At 49.9% G+C, this 20,260-nt stretch overlaps 1 protein-coding gene and 1 pseudogene across 3 annotated transcripts in view; one reads left to right on the top strand and one right to left on the bottom strand.

Annotated features, from left to right (window-relative positions):
- The window catches only part of TBCD (tubulin folding cofactor D), a 163,258-nt gene that overhangs the window by 112,914 nt on the left and 30,084 nt on the right, over positions 1-20,260 (bottom strand). For all 3 annotated transcript variants that reach the window (XM_021680873.2, XM_021680875.2, XM_044921416.1), the window contains 6 exons: positions 20,152-20,197; positions 18,182-18,314; positions 12,660-12,796; positions 11,420-11,480; positions 10,402-10,476; positions 5,296-5,390 (listed from right to left, as the gene is read on the bottom strand). In XM_021680873.2, coding sequence (XP_021536548.2) covers positions 5,296-5,390; positions 10,402-10,476; positions 11,420-11,480; positions 12,660-12,796; positions 18,182-18,314; positions 20,152-20,197 — 547 coding nt within the window. The remainder of the gene's footprint in view (positions 1-5,295; positions 5,391-10,401; positions 10,477-11,419; positions 11,481-12,659; positions 12,797-18,181; positions 18,315-20,151; positions 20,198-20,260) is intronic.
- On the top strand, positions 17,206-17,593 carry LOC110572544 (annotated as a pseudogene).

Below are 20,260 nucleotides of genomic sequence, written 5' to 3'. Positions count from 1 at the left end.
GCCAAAGAAGTAAAAACAAAAACTCAAACAGATATGTGTACACCAATATTCAGAGCAACATTATTCACAAGTCAAAAGATGAAAGGAACACAAGCATCCACTGACAGATGAACAGACAGATAAAATGTGGACTATCCACACGATGGAATATTACTCAGCCATACAAAGGAATAATGTTCTGACATGTGCTACGGCATGAATTAACCCTGAAGACCTCTTGCTCAGTGAAATAAGCCAGACACAAAAGGACAAACCTTGTACAGATCCACCTGTGCAAGGCACCTACAACAGGAAAATTCACAGAGGCCGACAGAGGCGTGTTATCAGGTACTGCAGGGGAGGGGAGAGGGGAGCTTAATGGGGACACGGTTTCTGTTCAGGATGATGAAAAGTTCTCAGAAACAGTGATAATGGTTGTACAAACTGTAAATGTGGTTGATACCACTGAATTGTATGCTTAAAAATTGTCAGCAAGGCAAATGTTTATGTTACTTACGTTCTATAATGTTCTTTAAAAATAATACACCAAAACCATTAAATCACATATCTTATATAGGTAAACTGCATGTTAGGTGAACTGTATCTCAATAAAGCTAAAGGGGTCCTTGAATTCGTACTGAAGAGGAAAACAAAATGCTGACAACAACCCTTCTGAAGAGCCTTCCCAGCAGCCCCTGGCAGTCTGCCCCCACCACCAGCTCTAACCTTCACCACAACGCCACACTCCATGGGGAAAGAGGGCATGTGTGGGTGTGAAATGAAGCACACACATATTCATCAAGGAGAACAGCACTTTAATTCAGAAGGGCAGAACAACTACTTCACATACTAAGTCAAAGAGGTCTCATGGTATTCACTTCAATTTCTTTTTTTTTTTTAATTTTTTATTTATTTTTAAGCAATCCCTATACCCAATGTGAGGCTCAAACTCACAACCCCGAGATCAAGAGCTGCACATTCTTCCGACTGAGCCATCCGGGCATCCCTGATTCACTTTTCTTACAGACTGGAGTGTCCAACAGTTGAAAATGCACAAAGGTTAAAAATCAGTGAGGCATGTGGTCCTCAGAACAGGAAGGTGCCAGGACTGTGTCAGGAACACTGGAGAAAGCAACCCCTCCCAGGGCCCAGCTGCTCCCTTGGGAACTGAGGTACACAGGCCTGTGGGGAGTGACAAGGTCAGGAGAGGTCGGCCCTCTGCAACCACTGAGCTACAGTCACAGCCAGGCCCCATCCACCAAAGCAGGTAGACTCCAGGCCCCACGGGGGACACAGGACCGCCTCTGTGGCTGACTTTGGCTTGAGGACCCCAGCCCCACCCCCACCCCACAGCACCCGGGCCAGAAAGTGACTCTGCCAGCCTTCCTGTTTTCTCTCATGGGCACTTCTCTAATAAAATCTCTGCACATTTAATCCTGTCTCAGCATCTGTTTCTGCTCAGAGGACCCAGACTAATGCTGGAACACTAGTCAAATGCTCATTTTTGGATAATGTCACAGAATATGGCAAAGTAGGGAACTCCACAGATCGGTCCCTCCACCAAAATAACTATTAAGCCAGCAAAACTGACAGACTCAACTTGTTCAGAACTCTTGAAATCTCATCAAAAACTTACAGAAACCAGGAGAGTGCTTAGTGAAGAAAGAACCTACAAAATTTCAGCACTTAATGAGATCTGTTAGGTCACTGGCTGTCTGCAAATGTAATGGAACCAAGACTTGAGTGACCAGACACAACAAGGAATACAGTCGTTGCAAACAGACTGGAAGAAGTCACTAAATGGACAACGATCACCTTCAATAAGCAACAAGAGCAAACCCCTGGGGGCAGGTGAAAACCTGATTTCCAGAGTTACCACATTATAGTATTCAAAATGTCAGTTTCCAACAAAAAACTACAAAGCATACAAAGAAACAGGAAAGTACACATATATTTCAAAGGAAAAAAAGAAAAGCAGAGAAATTGTCCCAGAGGAAGCCCAGACATTGTACTAAAATCAAAGACTTTAAATCAACTCTCTAAGATATGCTCAAAGAGCTAAAGGAAACCAAGAAAACAATATCCGAACAAACACGGAATGTCAATAAAAAAAAAGAAACTACAAAAAGAGACCATACAGAACTTCTGAAACTGAAAAACACAGTAACAGACATGAAAACTTTAAGCAAGCTGTACAACAGCAGATTTGAGCAAGTGGAAGAAAGAATCAGTGAACTTGAAGACAGGGCAATTGGCATTATCCAGTCTGAGGAGCAAGAAAAGAAGATAAAGAAACAAACATTAGCCCCGGTCATCTCCAGAGCCTGCGCCAAGACAAAATCACTGTTCCCCAGGCCTGGCACCATCCTTCCCAGGCAGGAGACAACACAGCTCCCTGAGACCCTGCCGGGCACAGCAGGGGCCTGCAAGAGGGTTCAGCGCACATGGAAGATACCACCAGTCTGGAGACAGGCAGCCAGCCAGTCAAGGCCACACGTTACATCTTCTAGATTTTAAGCAACAGCTTGACACTTCTCACTCATGACACCAACACCCACATTTTCTCACACCAGCAGCTAGTGACCAATGGGAACCTCAACATCATAAGTTATGACGGGCATATGCATACTAGCCAGTCTCAGGCACAAAAAGCAGAGAAAAGGCTCTATGTCCTTCAAGTTAAACTAGAGTTGGAACCACCCAGGCAGGGATTTCACCTTGTCTGTGACACACTCAAAGAAGACTGCTGAGCTGGGTTTAATCAAAATGCAGGACTTCGGTGCAAATGACACCAACCAGAAAGTGAAACAACAACCATGGAATGGGGGAAAATACTGCAGATCCTGTACCTGGTGAGAGACTTAAATCCAGAATCATAAAGAACTCACAGCAACAACAAAAAGACAGGCCAATTTTTTAAATGAGCAAAGGATTTGAACAGACGTTTCTCCAGCAAAGATCTCCAAATGGCCAACAAGAACATGAAAAGATGCTCAACATCATTAGTCAGTCATGGAAATGCAAATTAGAGACACAATGAGATACCACTTCACACCCACTAAGAGAAAAACAAGCGTTGGGGAGGATGTGGAGAGACTGGAACCCTCATACATGCTGCTGGTGGATATGTAAATGTTACTACCATTTTGGAAAACAACCTGGCAGCTCCTCAAAAAGTTAAAGATAGAGTTATACCACATGACCCAGCAATAGAGACCCAAGAGAACTAGAATCACACGTCCACACAGAAGCTTGCACACAAATGTTTGTAGCAGGTGCGCCTGGATGGCTCAGTCGTTGAGCATCTGCCTTCGGCTCAGGTCATGATCCCAGGGTCCTGGGATCGAGTCCCACATAGGGCTCCCTGCTCAGCGGGAAGCCCGATTCTCCCTCTCCCGCTCCCCCTGCTTGTGTTCCTTCTCTCACTGTGTCTCCCTCTGTCAAATAAATACATAAAATCTTTAAAAAAATAAATAAATAAAAATAAAGACATTAAAAAAAAAAACCCAAATGTTTGTCGCAGTTTATTCATAATAGCCAAAAGGTGAAAAATCCCAATGTCCGGGCGCCTGGGTGGCTCAGTTGGTTAAGCGACTGCCTTCAGCTCAGGTCATGATCCCAGGGTCCTGGGATCGAGTCCCGCATCGGGCTCCCTGCTCTGCGGGGAGCCTGCTTCTCCCTCTCCCACTCCCCGTGCTTGTGTTCCCTCTCTCGCTGTGTCTCTCTCTGTCAAATAAATAAATAAAATCTTTAAAAAAAAAAAAGAAAGAAAGAAAAATCCCAATGTCCATCAACTGATGAACAGATAAATGGTGTGGTGTATCCATACAATGGAGTATTATTCAGCCATAAAAAGGAACAAAGTACTACTGTTGCATGCTATAATATGGATGAACCTTGAAAACATCACGCCAAGTAAAGGAGTCAGGCCCAAGACCACTACCATAGATGCCATTTATAAGAAATGACCAGCAAAGGCAAATTTAGAGGGACAGAAAGCTGATCATTAGTTGTCTGGGGCTGGGTGTGTTCAGGAGAAATGGGGAGTCACTGCCCCTGAGCACAGGGTTTCTTTGTGGGACAATAAAAATGTTCTGGGGGCGCCTGGGTGGCTCAGTCAGTTGGGCGACTGCCTTCGGCTCAGGTCATGATCCTGGAGTCCCGGGATCGAGTCCCGCATTGGGCTCCCTGCTCAGCGGGGAGTCTGCTTCTCCCTCTGACCCTCCCCCCTCTCATGTGCTCTCTCTCATTCTCTCTCTCTCAAATAAATAAATAAAATCCTTAAAAAAAAAAAAATGTTCTGAAATTAGATTATGATAATGGTTGCATAGCTCTGTAAATATACCATAAACCACTGAACTGTACACTCTAAATAGGTGAACTTCATGGTATATAAATTTTATCTCAGTAAAGCTGCCACAAAAATAAACCGAAAGATTAAACAGAATCTTGAAGGTCTAGGAGCCCTCCTCGCGCTTCACAATGCCAAGTACAAGCCATTACTTCTGACACCCCACAGCTCAGGTGCTACAGAGGAAGGTGCGGGGCCCTACCCATCTCTGCACAGATGTCTTTATTCTGGATAGAAGTCAACTCCCACGGTGCAGAGCATGTGTGGTGACACAGCCCAGGAAGGGGCCTTCTCCATCCTTCACAGGTGTCCTTCCCTTCTGTCCACAGAGGCACCACCAGCCACACCAGAGCTGACCCCACCAGTCAGACAGGCTTCACATGGCCACACCCCATGCTCCACCTTCACGTGTCTAGGTCCAACAGCTGGGACATGCAGGCTTGGAGCCCAGTGGTCCCTCTACATCTGCTGCACTGTGCCCCTGTCCCCCTGCTCAGGCCGCTACCAAGCTTCCTCCAGCCCTCCGCCCCCACCCCTTGCTGGTGTGAGCCTTGTTCCCAGGGGACCGTGATGTCGCTCCACGTGATAAATACAGCAGCACTGCACAACTTCTTAACAGGCAACAGCACCCCCACAGGGTGAAAACCAGTCCTGAGGGACAAGAAAATCTCAGACATTACAATGGTTCGTGGCTCTCCAAATCCAAACACAAAGTATACCTGTGGTATTAAAATTTCACAGCAGGGAGAAGAGTCAGTCAGAAAATCAGAAACGTGAATACAAGAAGGAAGGCTGAAAGACACAGGTCTAGTTTGCTGTCTCCTGCACACGAATGCGCTAGGCAGTGAGGGCAGAGGCCTGGTGCACGCTCACGGCAGGCCACGCTGGAGACACAGGGTGAAATGAAGCACCCAACACGCTACGAACAGTCCTGACGATGCAGAGCAAATGTGCGCAGTACTTACCATCCTTGAGTCTGGAAGGGAGCAACAGGCCTCTTCTGCCCAGTTCCGCCAACGCCAGACAGCCACCATGCCAGGCATTGTCCGTCTCCTGAAAACTGAGACACACACAAAGCCTGAGACTGCAGTGCTCGTTCCAGCTTCTCCCGCCGTGTACACAGACTGCAGGTCCACATCCTGTGCCCAGGAGCCTCCCTAAAACCCACTCGTGAGTTTTCCAACTGTTGGCTGGCTAAATAAATAAAACACCGCAATTTAATTGAAGGTAAGCACTGTGTTCAGTAATTCTCTTCAGACCTCCGATGACAAGCACAGGTCCTAGGTGGGCTCCACATGCTGCCAACAGAGAAAGCGGTCCGCAGATGTGTGTCAGCAAGACACCAGGCTCTACACAGGCTTCCTGCCACAGCAGGCCTGTGCTAACTACACACCCAGCGACTCACCCACTCAAGGCACGAAAACCTGGGGCTCATAGCACAGTGATTCTATCAAATTAAGGCTAGACTCTATCAGCAGAAAGGGGCAGGGAGACCTCCTTTCCTCCCTTCCTGGCTTAAAGTAGAGATTAAAAAGTTAGAATGAGGGGCGCCTGGGTGGCTCAGTCAGTTAAGCGACTGCCTTCGGCTCAGGTCATGATCCTGGAGTCCTGGGATCGAGTCCCGCATCGGGCTCCCTGCTCGGCGGGGAGTCTGCTTCTCCCTCTGACCCTCCTCCCTCTCGTGCTCTCTGTCTCTCATTCTCTCTGTCTCAAATAAATAAATAAAATCTTTAAAAAAAAAAAACAATTTAAAAAATTTAAAAAAAATAAATAAAAAGTTAGAATGAAAGACCATTTAGAGAACTGTTTTGCACTGTTTGAAACACTGGCTTTTAATAAACAATTATGCCGATTAATCAAGTCACAGTAAAATCTTATATCTAATAAAATTTTTCCTGAAGTGGTTTGGAAGCTCTCTTGTTTACAAGTGCACCCCTGGCATCATGATTAGTGAGAAGTGTTTCTTAGATTGATAAAGCCTGTCCTGAGAGTTTCTACATTTGGCTGCCAATATAAACATGGAAATGCATTTCACCAAAAAGCAAGAGACGTTATAGGGCTCTTTCCTATTCTAAATTTATCAATCTGATAGCAAAGAAATGTTTAAGAAAACCAACTGAATTGCATTCCTCGCTAGCAAAAAGCACAAGAACATTCAGAAAGGAGAGAGTGAGGCTTGTCTGTTCACTCAACAGATACTCAGCAAGTCCCACCCGTGTGCCAGGGCCTGCAGACACAGACTCTGAGACCGACACGGACTCCGAGACAGACACAGGTGCTGCCCCGTGGACCTCCCCATCAACCAGTGCCAATTTCTAATTCTAATTATAAATTCTTAAGTTCCAGGTATTTTTTAAAATGTCTGCCCCAAAGGCTATTTGACCACATCAAAATTTAATACTGCACTTTGTGTACTTCAGATCTTTTTTTAAAGATTTTTTATTTATTTATTTGCGAGAGAGAGCACATGAGAGGGGGGAGGGTCAAAGGGAGAAGCAGACTCCCTGCCGAGCAGGGAGCCCGATGCGGGACTCGATCCAGGGACTCCAGGATCATGACCTGAGCCGAAGGCAGTCGCTTAACCGACTGAGCCACCCAGGCGCCCCTGTGTACTTCAGATCTTTAACTGGAAAGAGATGCTTTATGCTTTTCATGAAACTAGATAACGTTTTAAAGAAACTTATAAAAGATCAGCATTATGAGGACTCAATTATCAATAAAACCATCACCAGTTACACCAATGTCCATTTCCAAACTAAATGTGTGCACTGCTGCTTGTCAACAGCTATGGAAAGGTGGCATGACCTTCTGACAGGCCTGTGGCCTGAGGGGGAACAAGGAAGACCATCACCCTGCTGGCCGCTACTCCGCCCACTCCAGGGGGTACTCAGGAACAGTGCCTCCCCCACACAGCACCTGGCCTGCAGCCAGACTTCTGCCCTACTCACTCTCTCCAAGGCCCAACATGCACAAGCAGACGTGGACAGGGGGCTGCTCCCTGGGGCCAAGGGGGTACCCCCAAAGGTTTCTCAACATCACAGAGACTGAGAAGTCACAGCACCCACAGCACACCCAGGACCTGGGACCTGGGGCTGCAGTCCATCTGCTAACTGGAGACCCCCTGTGCGGCTGAGCTCAGATGGCAAACACAAGGACCCTGGCCAGGCCAACGGGGCCTTGCTCTCCTCCTCCCACAGGCCCTCTGCTTCTGCCATGGACCAGACTGCTGGGTCTAGCATACACTATCTCTGGGGTAATGCTGAGGTAATGCTGACGGGGCCAGCGAGGGGCTACAGCACTATTTTCTAAAGGGGGGGAGGGTGGGCACAGGTACTGACAGACAGCCGCACATCCAGGGGGTGGGACATAGGGAAGGGAGCAGCAGCTGAGGGATGATGCCCATGCTGCTCACACGGGTCCTGTGGGGCTCACTGTAAAACCCCCTGGGGACATGTGTGGCTTCACTCCACATAACCTGGCCTGGAAACAGAGCAGGGAGTGAAGGGGCAGTCCTGGGAGTGGGGTGTGCTCACAGTTAATGGAAGTAATGTTCCTGCTGACCCTGTCAGCAAAGACTGTCCCAGAAGAACACAAAGGAAGGGACAAGATCGTAGCAGCAGCCGCCAGGTCACCAGCCAGTCCTGCCGCCCCCACCCCACCGCACACGCCCTCCACCCAGCAGGCTCCTGCTTCTCAGGGTCTTCAAACATTCTGGGCTGGGGGTGACTCCTTTCTGTGCCAGGTTCTGCAATCGGGTACTTCATACCCATCCAGGAAGAGGCTGCCTCTGCACTCAGGTCCTTTCCCTCAACGTCCTGCTTGTCACTTTGGGCTGTCAGCCCTGGGAAGCAAGAGCAGTAAAACAGTTTCCACCCTCCACAACCTAAATACAAAAATTAAGAGGCGTTCATTAAAATGACAAGACAAATGCAGAGAAGGGCCTGCAGATTAAACTAACAAGGATGAGTGAAGCAGACCACAGGTGCAGGCCAGGACAAAGGGCCATATGTCTGGCCAGTAGAAAACATGTTCTAGGAGTTTGATGGAGACACACAGGTCAAGAACCCTAGGCCGCCAGGCAGATGTGCAGTGGCCAGAGGAGAGGGAGGCGCAGGAGCACCGGAACGGCCACCACCAGGAAAGCTGGTACCAGGGACGCCGCCAACAAGGGGCTATAGAAGGCAGGTGTGAAGAGAAGGAAGGAGGCTGGGCAAGGAAGAGCCCGAGGGCAGGCTAGGTAAAGAGACAGCGTTAAATCACCAGAGGGCCCATGCAGAAATGCCCTCAGGAAGGACAGAGAAAAAAAGACTTGAGGCTGACCTGCCGTGCCATGGGCAAAGGGACCAGGGAGGAAAGGCTGGGGGTGCAGGACGTTGGCCCTTTCCACCCTCCTAAGACCTGACCCAAAGTGCTGCCCTCTCCCAAGAGCAGGATGCTCCACCACAGCCACGCAAGAGCTGCCACTGGTCGCCGCCCAGGGACTCACACCTCTGTGCTCAGGACCAGCGGGATCCAGCATCATCAGCACACCCATCACCACGCCACCAGAAAAGAAGTCCAAGAGGATACCCTAACACAAGCCAGCAGAATCACCACGTGGACAGGGAGCACCTTCTTTCCCCAACGCGGGCGTTCCAGAGTCACAGCAGGAGCCTGGCAGACGACCGTGAAATGTTTCCACTGAAGAAACACAGGCCACACAAGCAGCATCACTCTGACATCCTGCTCCCTGAACTCCTCCAACTGTCGCTGAGCAGGCTGGAGACAAAGTGCCAGAGAAAGCCTGCTCCAGAGGAAGCACACGTGCTGTGGGTGCTCCCAGAGAAGCCTCGGCAACTGACGTACATGACTGAGCACCCAGAAGTGCAGGCAGCTCCTCTCCCTACATGCACGCACTGGCAGCCCAGGAAGAAAAGCAACTGGGGGCCAACCAACAACACCCCTTCTTAGAAGCACCTGCTTCCAAAACCCAGGGAGAGCTTTCCACAGGCAAAGTTAAGAGGCCTCTGGGACTAAGCACACCAAACATGCTTTGCACCCGAGAGCACACCTATGCTGCCTGGGTCTCTGCCCTGCCCCTGGCCTGCAGGACCCAGGCTCCGACCCCAAGGACCCACGGCTTGCACATCCCTGCCCACGCCCGCACCATGGGCCAGCCAAGGGCCACCCAGACGTCTCTGAAAGGCTAAGCCAGATGCAACACAACCATTACCACGTGTGACTCTCGTCTTTGTTTTTTTAAGGGGGGGAGCGGGGGGAGGAGCAGGGGAAGAGAGAGAGTCCCAAGCAGGCTCCAAGCCCAGCACAGAGCTTGACTCGGGGCTCAACCTCACAACCCCAACGGAGATCATGACCTGAGCCAAAACCAAGAGCCAGATACTTAACCAACTGAGCCACCCAGGCGCCCCACCACACACAGCTGTTTGAATTTAAATCTGATAAAATTAAATAAAATGTAGAATTAAAAAAGAAAGTAGAATTCAGCCTCTCTATAAGGCCAACAGCACGTGTGGCTGGCGGCCACCACGAGGCAGATCCAGAACACGCCTCACTACAGACGTTCTCTCAGACGTCACCCCGGTGACCCCAGGTTTCTTCGAGACTGATGTATGTCCATGTTCAAAACCACTTTTTTCTTCTTCTTTTTTTTTTTTTTTAATTTTTATTTATTTATTTGAGAGAGAAAGAATGAGAGACAGAGAGCATGAGAGGGAAGAGGGTCAGAGGGAGAAGCAGACCCCCTGCTGAGCAGGGAGCCCGACGTGGGACTCGATCCCAGGACTCCAGGATCATGACCTGAGCTGAAGGCAGTCGCTTAACCAACTGAGCCACCCAGGCGCCCCTCCACGTTTTTCTTCTTAAAGAGGTTTTTAAATGTAATGGGATTTAAGCTGATAAAAGAAATATAACAGAAATAACTAAAGTTCTCAAATTTAACTTCAAAAGGAAAACAAAAAGGCTTTGGGGGCTCTGACAAATAGCTCAGCTGAAAGAAAATGTAAAAGGATAGAGGGAAAGAACAGCCACTGCCTTTAAGCAGAAACATGTCTCCTTTTGATCTTCTCACATACCTGAAACAATCCAACACAGACCCAACCACGTCATCCGCCAGCTCTTTGGGAAGCCTTGCAGCCATCCTACCAATTCTGAAAAAGAGAGGCGGCAGTCCGTCAGCATCGCCAGCCCGCTGTGAGGGGCACAATCAACGAGGAACTGTCCCCAGCAATCTCCCTCCCTCCAGAGAATGGGAAAGAGAGGCAGACCCAGAGTGAGCCTCACACACACTCTGCTCTACACAACGCCTGTTAGGGAGCCTCATCCTAGCGACAGACACAGACCGACACAGGCATCTCCTGAGGGGAGGGAGACCGGGGGGGAGGGTGCCCACAGGGCAGCAGCCTGCCGCTGATGGTCAATGGCACCCAGCACCAGGCCACCACCCTTGGCCTGACCCCTCGAGACCACCCCCACCTGGCGGGCTGCCCCGCATCCACACTAGACACCTCCTGACTGGATCAGCATCCCTCCCGGCACATCCCACTCCAACCACACGGGACTCTGGTTCAGAGGTTGCCTGCTGCCAAACACCTTCTCCATGAGGGCACCTCTCTGCAGGCCGTTCCCTCAGGCACAACAGAGGACGAACAGCACTTCCCTTCTCAGGGGCTCTGGGATTAGATAAGGCTGTGTTAGCACCTGCTCCCTACGTGGGAGCTGTGCCTGCCTGTGCAGGGCAGGGGGTAGGGGCTGCACTGATGAGGACGTGGAAGAGCAAGAAAAGGAACATTTGGAAGGAAAAAAAAAAAAAAGGGCAAATTGGGCTTGCTCATAATTCTGCCCACTCTAGCCAGAAAGGCTAGAAAATGAAGGAGCCTCATTCCCCAGTTATGATCTTTAAAATCAGAACATAAAGCAATAAACGTATATTAGAAAAACCATTCTGCCTTCTAAAAGCCTCTAAGCTGTTCGCAGCTCTCAATTGCATGTGAAGTGCTGAATGACAGAAAGTGCTCAGCAGACCATGCGGTGTTTCACTGACAAGCCATCAGCCCCGGGTCCAGCTCGCCCAGTGGGACGGAGGGCACCTACCCTTTGGCCGCAGACCACCGCACAATCGTGTCCTGGTCCTTCAGCCCGACCAGCAGCCGCTCTGCAACAACACAAGAAGGCCAGGGCCATGAGCTCTGTGCACTCACCCTGGTTCTAGGTTAAGTTCTTCACTTCCCAGACTGAAGGTGTCCCTCATGAGCACCGTGAAGGAAATCACACGAAGAATATTAATTCTAAGGAAAAAACATTTCCTTTTCTTTGTTTTTAAATAATCATTTAAAGCCAACTCTTGCCATTGTTGCTAAAAAGTAGACCTACCCAGAGATCAATGTCTGCAAGAGGGTGCAGAAAAGGGGCTCTTACTGGGGTCTCAGGCATAGGCCAGACTCTAGGAAGAGCCACACAGGGGCCCAAAGGAAGTGGGAAGATGTCAGAGGCCTCTCGATAAGGGCCTGAGAAGTCCCAGTCAATGGAAACCTTGACCAAGGGCACCCAGGCAGCCTGGGAAGGCCCAACATGGAGGAAGGACAGGAGCCTGTGAAGGAGTCAAGTTCACTGTGACTGGGGCAGTGTAGGACCCCAGGAGTGGGGGGAGTAGGTGAAGAAGCACAATGTGAAGGGGGGAGAATGGACGTGAGAAACAGTGAGAAAGCACCAGAGGAGGTGCAATGCTGTGCCTCATGGATAAGGAGACTGGAGCTAAATGACAGTGGGAGACCCTACAGTGGGGGCAGGGGGAACCGGACGAGGAGGGGTGGCTGAAGGCTGGCAGGGTGTGTGAGGCCGCTGCAGTGGGGCTCTGCCCCGCTCTCTGAGCAGGAGACACTCCCTCGGGTAAGCATAGGGCAGGGCCCAGAGCTCTTCAGGTCTGCAGTGGGAGGGACACTGCAGGTGTGTGCAGCATGGGGCCAGCAAAGCCACCACTCCATCTCTCCAGGAGAAGGCCTGAGGCCATGGGCCGGATGCACCCAGGTAAGGCATGGTGGAGGGCTGAGGGCAGTATACTGAGGTGGAAATACGAGGGCTCATACATGGGAAGCAAACAGTAAACAGAATGACAGGGTCCAGGGCCCAAATGGTCGTGGGCATCAGGACCGAAGGCCAGCAGCCACAAGCTCCGTGAAAGGTGAGGGTGGGCAAGGTCACGGAAGGCCACATGATGCCAGCACGAAGAGGGGAGGAAGGCATGCACCTCAGAGGAGCCTCACCAGCGCCCCCAGGACCAGAGGGCAGCAGGCCCACCGCAGGCTCACCAGGAGGCTGCAGGGACCCTACCCACCTATCACGCTCTCCACCTCCTCGGGGATGTCATAGTCTCCGTCGCTGTCGGGAGTCTCCACGTGCACCATCAACTCTTTCTGACTCTGGGCGCAGCGCTGCAGGTTAGCAGCCAACGAGCGGCAGCCACGCTGATACCTGCACACAGAGACAGTACCTCAGACCTGCTGCCACGCCCGCTGGAGCCTCTAAGAGAAATTATCTTGACGACTGAAATCAATACTTTGGTGTCCCTTAGAATCTGAAAGGGTTCCTGTGAAAATTCCATGTGTTTTACAGAGACGGGATGGAAAGAACATGGAGTATAGCTGGCGTCCACAAGGGCTGCCAAGAAAAGATAATGCCAATCTGAGCCACAGAACAGAGGTTCTGCGCTACTCAGAAACCCTCGAGTGCTGTGTAGTGTCAGGCAGAAAGAAGGCGGGGGACGGGGCAGGACTGCAGGAGTGTGCCTGACAGAAGCAGCAGGGAGGGCACTCATGGGTCCCGTGGGTGTCAGCCTTACTTACAAGGCGCTCTGCCTCCCATCTCTACTGCCTCCAGGCCCTTCGCCACCCTGGACTCTTCAACGCTTCAACTCTTCGCCAGAGCCTCCCTCTCAAGCCCCCGAGGAGCCACAGCCCTCCCCCGACCGAGCTGAGGCCACAGGCATCATCCGTGGGCCGTGAGGACACTGGCATGGGCTGGCTCCGGCATCTGACCCTGCACAGCTCCTGAGCCTCCAGCCGCCACAGTTTCCTCATCTGTCAGAGGAGGCCCTACCCAGAGGCTTGTGATGGACAGATGCAAGGATGTACACAAAGGTCTTTCCTCCTGGAAGGTGGGCCCCAGTGCGCCGCACTGAGGCAAGCACGCATGGGCCAGACTGGCGGGTGGCCCTGGATCAGGACACCGCCTGGAGCACAGAAGGTGCCCGAGTCAAGGTACAGAGTGCATCTGGGGCTGCAGCCTGAGGCTGACTCCCAAACACAGACAACTGGAGCTTCACAGACAGAGCACAGAACCTGAACACCAGCCCGGGCACTGCTAACTGTGGTGCTCAACAGCTCATTAACTCCCTGGACCAGTTTCCAACTCTGTAAAACAAGGGCGGTGGCAGGCAGCCCCAGGCGGCCCACCTTCTGATGTTCAAGCAATCCTCTCCCCTTGGTGCAGCCCAGACCCAGTGACTCCTTCTGAGTAGGAGGCCACAGCAGCCAGGGGATGTCCCTCCCAAGAAGGCTCAGGAAGACTGTGGCTTCCGTCCTGCCACCTTCTCACTCGGACAGAAACCACCCGACACTGTGCACTGCACTATGGAAAGCCCCGCAGCAAGAACTTTGGGAGGCCCCCAGAAGACAGCCCACAAGGAATGGAGTCCTACCGACCTGACCTGAGCGTGCTTGGGTACCCCCGGCCATGAGTGGGGCCTTGAGATGGCAGCAGCGCTAGCCAACACCTTCGTGAAGCCTTAGACCCTGACCACAGGACCCAGCGAAGTTACACCCAGATTCCCAATCCACAGAAATGAGGACGTTAAAAATGCATCATTTTAAGCTGCTAAATTTTGGGGTACTCTGTTACATAACTGTGATGTTGTCATTTACAATACGAAATATGTATTGGGTCCTTGTCCATTTCAGGATTAAGGTGTCTTCAGTTATGCTAAAGAAGTGACTTTTGGAAAGCCCCTAGGTCACCTAAGGATGGGGACTGGTCACCATGGAAACCAACCATGTGACTGGAGGGCTGGAATTTTCAATCTCACCCCCTAACCTCCGAGGAGGGAACAGGGGCTAGAGGTTTAATGAATCACCAATGGCCAATGATTTAATCAATCATGCCTCTGTAATGAAGCCTCCATAAAAATCCAGGAGAGGGTTTGGAGAGCTCCTGGGGGGTTAGCACGTGGAGACCCGACCCAGAGAGAGCGGTGCATGTGGACAGGACACAGCCCTTCCCCCCCACGCCTCGCCCTGGGCTTCTCTTCCATCTGGCTGTTCCTGAGCTGTATCCTTTTATAATAAACTGGTGATCTAGTACACAAAATGTTTCTCATGGTTCTGTGAGTTGCTCTAGCATGTTAATTGAGCCTGAAGAGGGAGATGTGGGGATCCCAATTTATAACTGGTCAGTCAGGGCACAGGTGACAGCCTGGACCTGCTACTGGCATCTGAGCAATGGGGCGGGGGGAGATAGTCTTGTGGGACTGAGCCCTTAATCTGAGGGATCATGAGGACTCAGACACTATCTCCGGGTAGACTGTGTCAGAATTGCGAGACAGCCACCTGGTGTCCAGGAACTGGCTGGTGTGGGGGAAAACACCACACTTCAGAGCTGGTGTCAGGATGGGAGCAGCAGGTAACCACTACGGGGAGAGCATCACCAGCCACCACAGGACTGTCCTCAAGATCGTCAACTGCCCAGCACGGAGCCTCACAATGGCTATGGTCCTTGCTCCTGTTCTCCTCGAATCAGTACACACGTTGATCACTTCATAGAAAAAGTCCTCACCCTAACACTCAGTAATCAGAAACTACAAAGATGACAGATCCTAGGCTGCCGTCGGATTTACTCTTCTGCCATCAATTACAAAAGCTGGACGAAAGTCATAAACCAGCCATTTGCACACATGAGATAACAAGACCGGGATACCATTGCTCACAGCAGGAGGTGCCCAGAAGCACCCCACCTTCACACCTCTCCTCCCCAAAGGTACTTTCTAAACCGCAGCATAGGAAAAGAGAGCCCAAGCAGACAGCAGCAGTCTTGCCTGGTACATGAAAGAAAAATCCCAACTACAGAGATGGCGAGTATTTGGGGACAGACGTTGAGAAAAAGTAGCTGCTAAGAAGGAAAACCGTAATTGTGCACAGACGTCTCATTGGATCCTTGGACGACCCCCAAGAAGTGCAAGTACAGGGTAAGACCCAGAAGCACCATGTGAGAGCAGCTGGGAGGCTGAGAGCTGAGCTGAGTCCAGAGGTCATGTAATGCTAGGGAGTCACCAGGATGTGGGCCCAGCAAGGGAGACCAAACAGCCATGCACTAGAAGTGAGGAGCGTGCTGTAGGAGCAAGGGCTATGCTCCAGGGAAAAGGAACAGAACCAAGACCATCCTAACAAGGCCTCAGGAAGAGGGAGCAGCCCCAGCGAGTTACCAGCCTGCCAGACGGGCTTACTCCTCGTCAAGGGAAGATAGCCAACAGAAGAATGACACTGAGGGCGCCTGGGTGGCTCAGTTGGTTAAGCGACTGCCTTCAGCTCAGGTCATGATCCTGGAGTCCCGGGATCGAGTCCCGCATCGGACTCCCTGCTCGGCAGGGAGTCCGCTTCTCCCTCTCCCACTCCCCGTTTGTGTTCCCTCTCTCGCTGTGTCTTTCTCTGTCAAATAAATAAATAAAATCTTTAAAAAAAAAAAAAAAAAGAAGAATGACACTGAAAATAAAACAATATAACAGGAGATAAAATGAAAAAAAAAAAATGAAGACAGAAGAGACAGAAAAAATAGCAAGAGGGTAGACTCCCATTAAATGTACATGGAAATGCAAACTGAACAAAGCAATTATGGTGCTCAGTTACTCCCCTTCACACATAAAGGTTTACAGTCCCTGTGATGACTGATTTTATGTGTCAACTCGACTGAGCTACAGAGTACCCAGATATTCAGTCAAACTTTATTCTGTGTGTGCCTCTGCGTGTTTTTGGATGAGATGAACATTTAAACTGGTAGACTGAATAAACCAGACTGCCCTCCCCAGTGTGGGTGGGCCTCATCCAATCAGTTGAAGACCAGAACAGAGCAAAGAAGCCAACTCTCCCCTGGGGTTAAGAAGGAATTCTTCCTGCCTTTAGACTCAAATGCCACCATCAGCTCCCCTGGGTCTCCAGCTTTCTTACTCACCCTGCAGATGTCAATACTTGCCAGCCTCCACAATCACATGAGCCAAGTCTTTAGAAGTGTGTGTGCACACACACATCCTCTCACCCTATCGGTTCTGTGTCCCTGGAGAACCCTAATACAGTACTGAAAATTAATTTTTTTTTAAGATTTTATTTATTTATTTGTCAGAGAGAGAGGGAGAAAGAGAGAGAGACAGAGCGCACACAAGCAGGGGGAGCGGTGGGCAGAGGGAGAAGCAGATTCCCTGCTGAGCAAGGAGCCCGATGCGGCACTCAATCCCAGGACCCTGGGATCATGACCTGAGCCGAAGGCAGACGCTTAACCGTCTGAGCCACCCAGGCGCTCCTGAACATTAATTTTCCATGGCATTTTGGAAACTAACCACTAACATTTAGTCTCATAAAGAACTTCCTACACAATGCGCTGTATGACCCAAAAGCTAGTATGAGCAAAACATCACTACAACATAACATACTTCTCTGGAATTTGCTGGAATTTGAGACAAAGGATGAGCTGAACTTTACCAAACAACTCCTCCCAAACCACCAATACCAATACTGGAAATAAAACTAAAGACTCTTAGCTCTTTCCCTGCCACCACTGAGTCACACGGAGGCGGAGGCTTGGACACATTCAAGATTTGGCTCCACCCATAACCCACTGCCATGGCCAAGGAAAGCCCTGCTGCTGGAGGTGTCATGGACATTAATACTGCTTTACAGGAGGGGCTGAAGACCACCCTCATCCACGATGACCTAGCACGTGGGATTCACGAAGCTGCCAAAGCCTTAGACAAGTGCCAAACCCATCTCTGTGCGTTTGCAACAACTGTGATGAGCCTGTGCGTGTCAAGCTGGTGGAGGTGGTTTGTGCTCAGCACCAGGTCAACCTAATTGAGGTTGATGACAAGAAACGAGGGGAAGGGATGGGCCTCTATAAAAGCAACAGAGAAGAAAACCCCATAAAGTAGTTGGTTGCAGTTGCGTGGTGCTGAAAGACTATGGCAAAGAGGCCAGGGATGCCATCGAGGAATACTTCAAACACGAGAAGTGAACAAATACAAAACGTGGTTCTTGTTCCTCACAAAAATACAAAAACTAAAAACAAAACAAAACAAAAAACCCGAAGACTGTTAAGAACACAGTACTCCAAGCACAGCAGAAAAGTCTGTTTCTGTGGGAGCCACTAATTCAAAAGCAATCTGTTAATTAACGTCAGACCGTTAGTTAAGACAGTTTCCATCCACAGGCAAAAACAGCTTGGCTTTCTGAATCAACCTGAAGGAGAGCTTGCTTTCTCTAAAAGAAGCTTGTATTCAGCTTTATCGTTAATGGAGCTTTCCCTACAGTGAGCCTAAATTGGTAAAGGCATATTGCACCTGAATAATGTCACATAAAATGCAAAACCAAACTTCCTTTGTCACCACTCCAGCTTCAATTATCCTAATTGTAAGATGTAGGGACAGAAAAAAAAAGGAAGACTTTTCGTCTCAAAATCAGAAACACTGTTGAGACTAAGGAAATGAAGTGGAAGCAGAAGATAACAGTGTTCTCTGCCATGGCCACCTCAACCCAGGTGATCACCACACCAGCCTCCCCAACGGACGCGCAGGCCGTGCACATCACGGCCTGGTCTACTGACCTCCACTTCGCTACCCTGGGCTTCAGGAACGTCAGTCCCAGCCGCTGCACGAGCTTCACCCCAAGTTTGCGGAGCAGGGTCTGGTTGCTGTCGGGGAGCCTGCAGCCCTCTAGGCACTCGAGAACGGTGGAAGCTGCAAACAACAGCATATTCGGCTCAGACTGGTGGGAAGGATCTTCTGTGATCTGCCAAACTGCACTCTCTGTTTGGCACCCACAACATTAAAAGTACAGATGACTCTACAGGTCCCCCAGATGCAGTGTGATGGTCCAAATGCACAATGGACCCCAAAAAGAACCCCTCATCCCACGTCATTTACCAAGTGTAGGAGAGTTGAACCTGCTCAACTTTCTCAATGTGAAGCCACAAATGTGCAGGTTGGCAAAAAAAAAAAAAAAGGAGCCCCCGAGAGAGAGAGAAGGCACAATAAGCAAGGAAGAGCTTATGGAAACATGGTGGATAAAGAAGACGCCACGGATTACAAGAAACTGCAAACAGGATGGGCCTGGCCCAATGGGGAGGGCTCTCCACAAACAGGGAAATGGGTGGCCAGGCCCCTTTGCTGCCAAGGCTGTTGGTGGGGGGACAAGGTGGCATCATGGGGAAGCGAGGGCCAGGAGAGCACACAGGATGGCACTTCATATGGAAGACAAGGAGGTGGGGCGCCTGGGCGGCTCAGTCGGCTAAGCGACTGCCTTCGGCTCAGGTCATGATCCTGGAGTCCCGGGATCGAGCCCCGCATCGGGCTCCCTGCTCGGCGGGGAGCCTGCTTCTCCCTCTCCCGCTCCCCCTGCTTGTGTTCCCTCTCTCGCTGTGTCTTTCTCTGTCAAATAAATAAAACAATAAAATCTTTAAAAAAAAGAAAGACAAGGAGGCAAGATTTCAAGACAAGTTGTCACAGCATCTGAATAATTTCCCCAAAGACCCAAACAACACGCAGTGACTGATCTGGTATGAGTGACAGTAACATAACACAGACCCAGCGTCTGTGTGTGCAAGTCCACGGAGGAGGAGGATATGTGAAGATGCTGAGCAACGATGCTCGTGTTTTCAGGTGTGACAGTAAGATCAACGTGTGTTTCCAAAACCATCCTACCTATCTTTTGGGGATACACACTAAAAAGGTAAGACGACAGGGTGTCTGGGCATGCTGAGTAGGACAAGACGCCCATGAATTAAAAGTGTGAAGCCTGCGACAGAAATGTGGGAGTTTGCTACACCGCTCTCTCTTCCTTTATACATGTTCGAAATTTTCCATAATGAAAATTTCTTTAAAAAAATAGGCTCTACTATTCAAAATTTATTCACACATCTTCTAAAATATGTAACTCCAAGAAATTTCTCTTGGTCCGGGTAGTAAACTTCTCTGCAGCAAGAATGAGGTTCTGTCTAAAATTAAGAGAATGAGGGGGCGCCTGGGTGGCTCAGTCGTTAAGCGTCTGCCTTCGGCCCAGGTCATGATCCCAGGGTCCTGGGATCAAGCCCCGAGTCGGGCTCCCTGCTCCACGGGAAGTCTGCTTCTCCCTCTCCCACTCCCCCTGCTTGTGTTCCCTCTCTTGCTGTGTCTCTCTCTGTCAAATAAATAAATAAAATCTTTAAAAAATAAATAAAAATTAAAAAATAAAATTAAAAGAATGAGGCAAAAGGTCAAAAGGCATGACCGTGGCCCCAGGAACAATGCAGTTGTGACTGGGAGCCCAACAGGTGAGCCAGAGACCTCAGGGTATGTCCACATCACCAAGTCCCCCAGAATCAAAACCTGACAGACAGGGCACGAAGAAACCAGGCCTGAAAAACCAGATTAAAGCACACATGCACACACAAAACAAAAAACCAAAGAACTATGATAGTGTCCAAATACAGCAACTTACAGACTCTTGTTAACTATGAATAAAATGTGAAGGAGACACACTTGATCTTATACAGGCAAACTCACATCGCAAACACACCCTCTTACAAATAAATCTTACCATAGGGTAAACAGTCCTCACGTTTTCCATGCTTAAATATTTGTGCCTAAAAAAAAAAACCAAAAACTGTTAAATGTTACAAACATGTTTACAAATTTAGAACAGAAAT

The sequence above is a fragment of the Neomonachus schauinslandi genome, chromosome 15, assembly GCF_002201575.2.
Source record: "Neomonachus schauinslandi chromosome 15, ASM220157v2, whole genome shotgun sequence".
Lineage (NCBI taxonomy): Eukaryota > Metazoa > Chordata > Mammalia > Carnivora > Phocidae > Neomonachus > Neomonachus schauinslandi.
The sequence above is the reverse complement of the archived record's forward strand: the minus strand, read 5'-3'. Positions and strand labels throughout refer to the sequence as shown.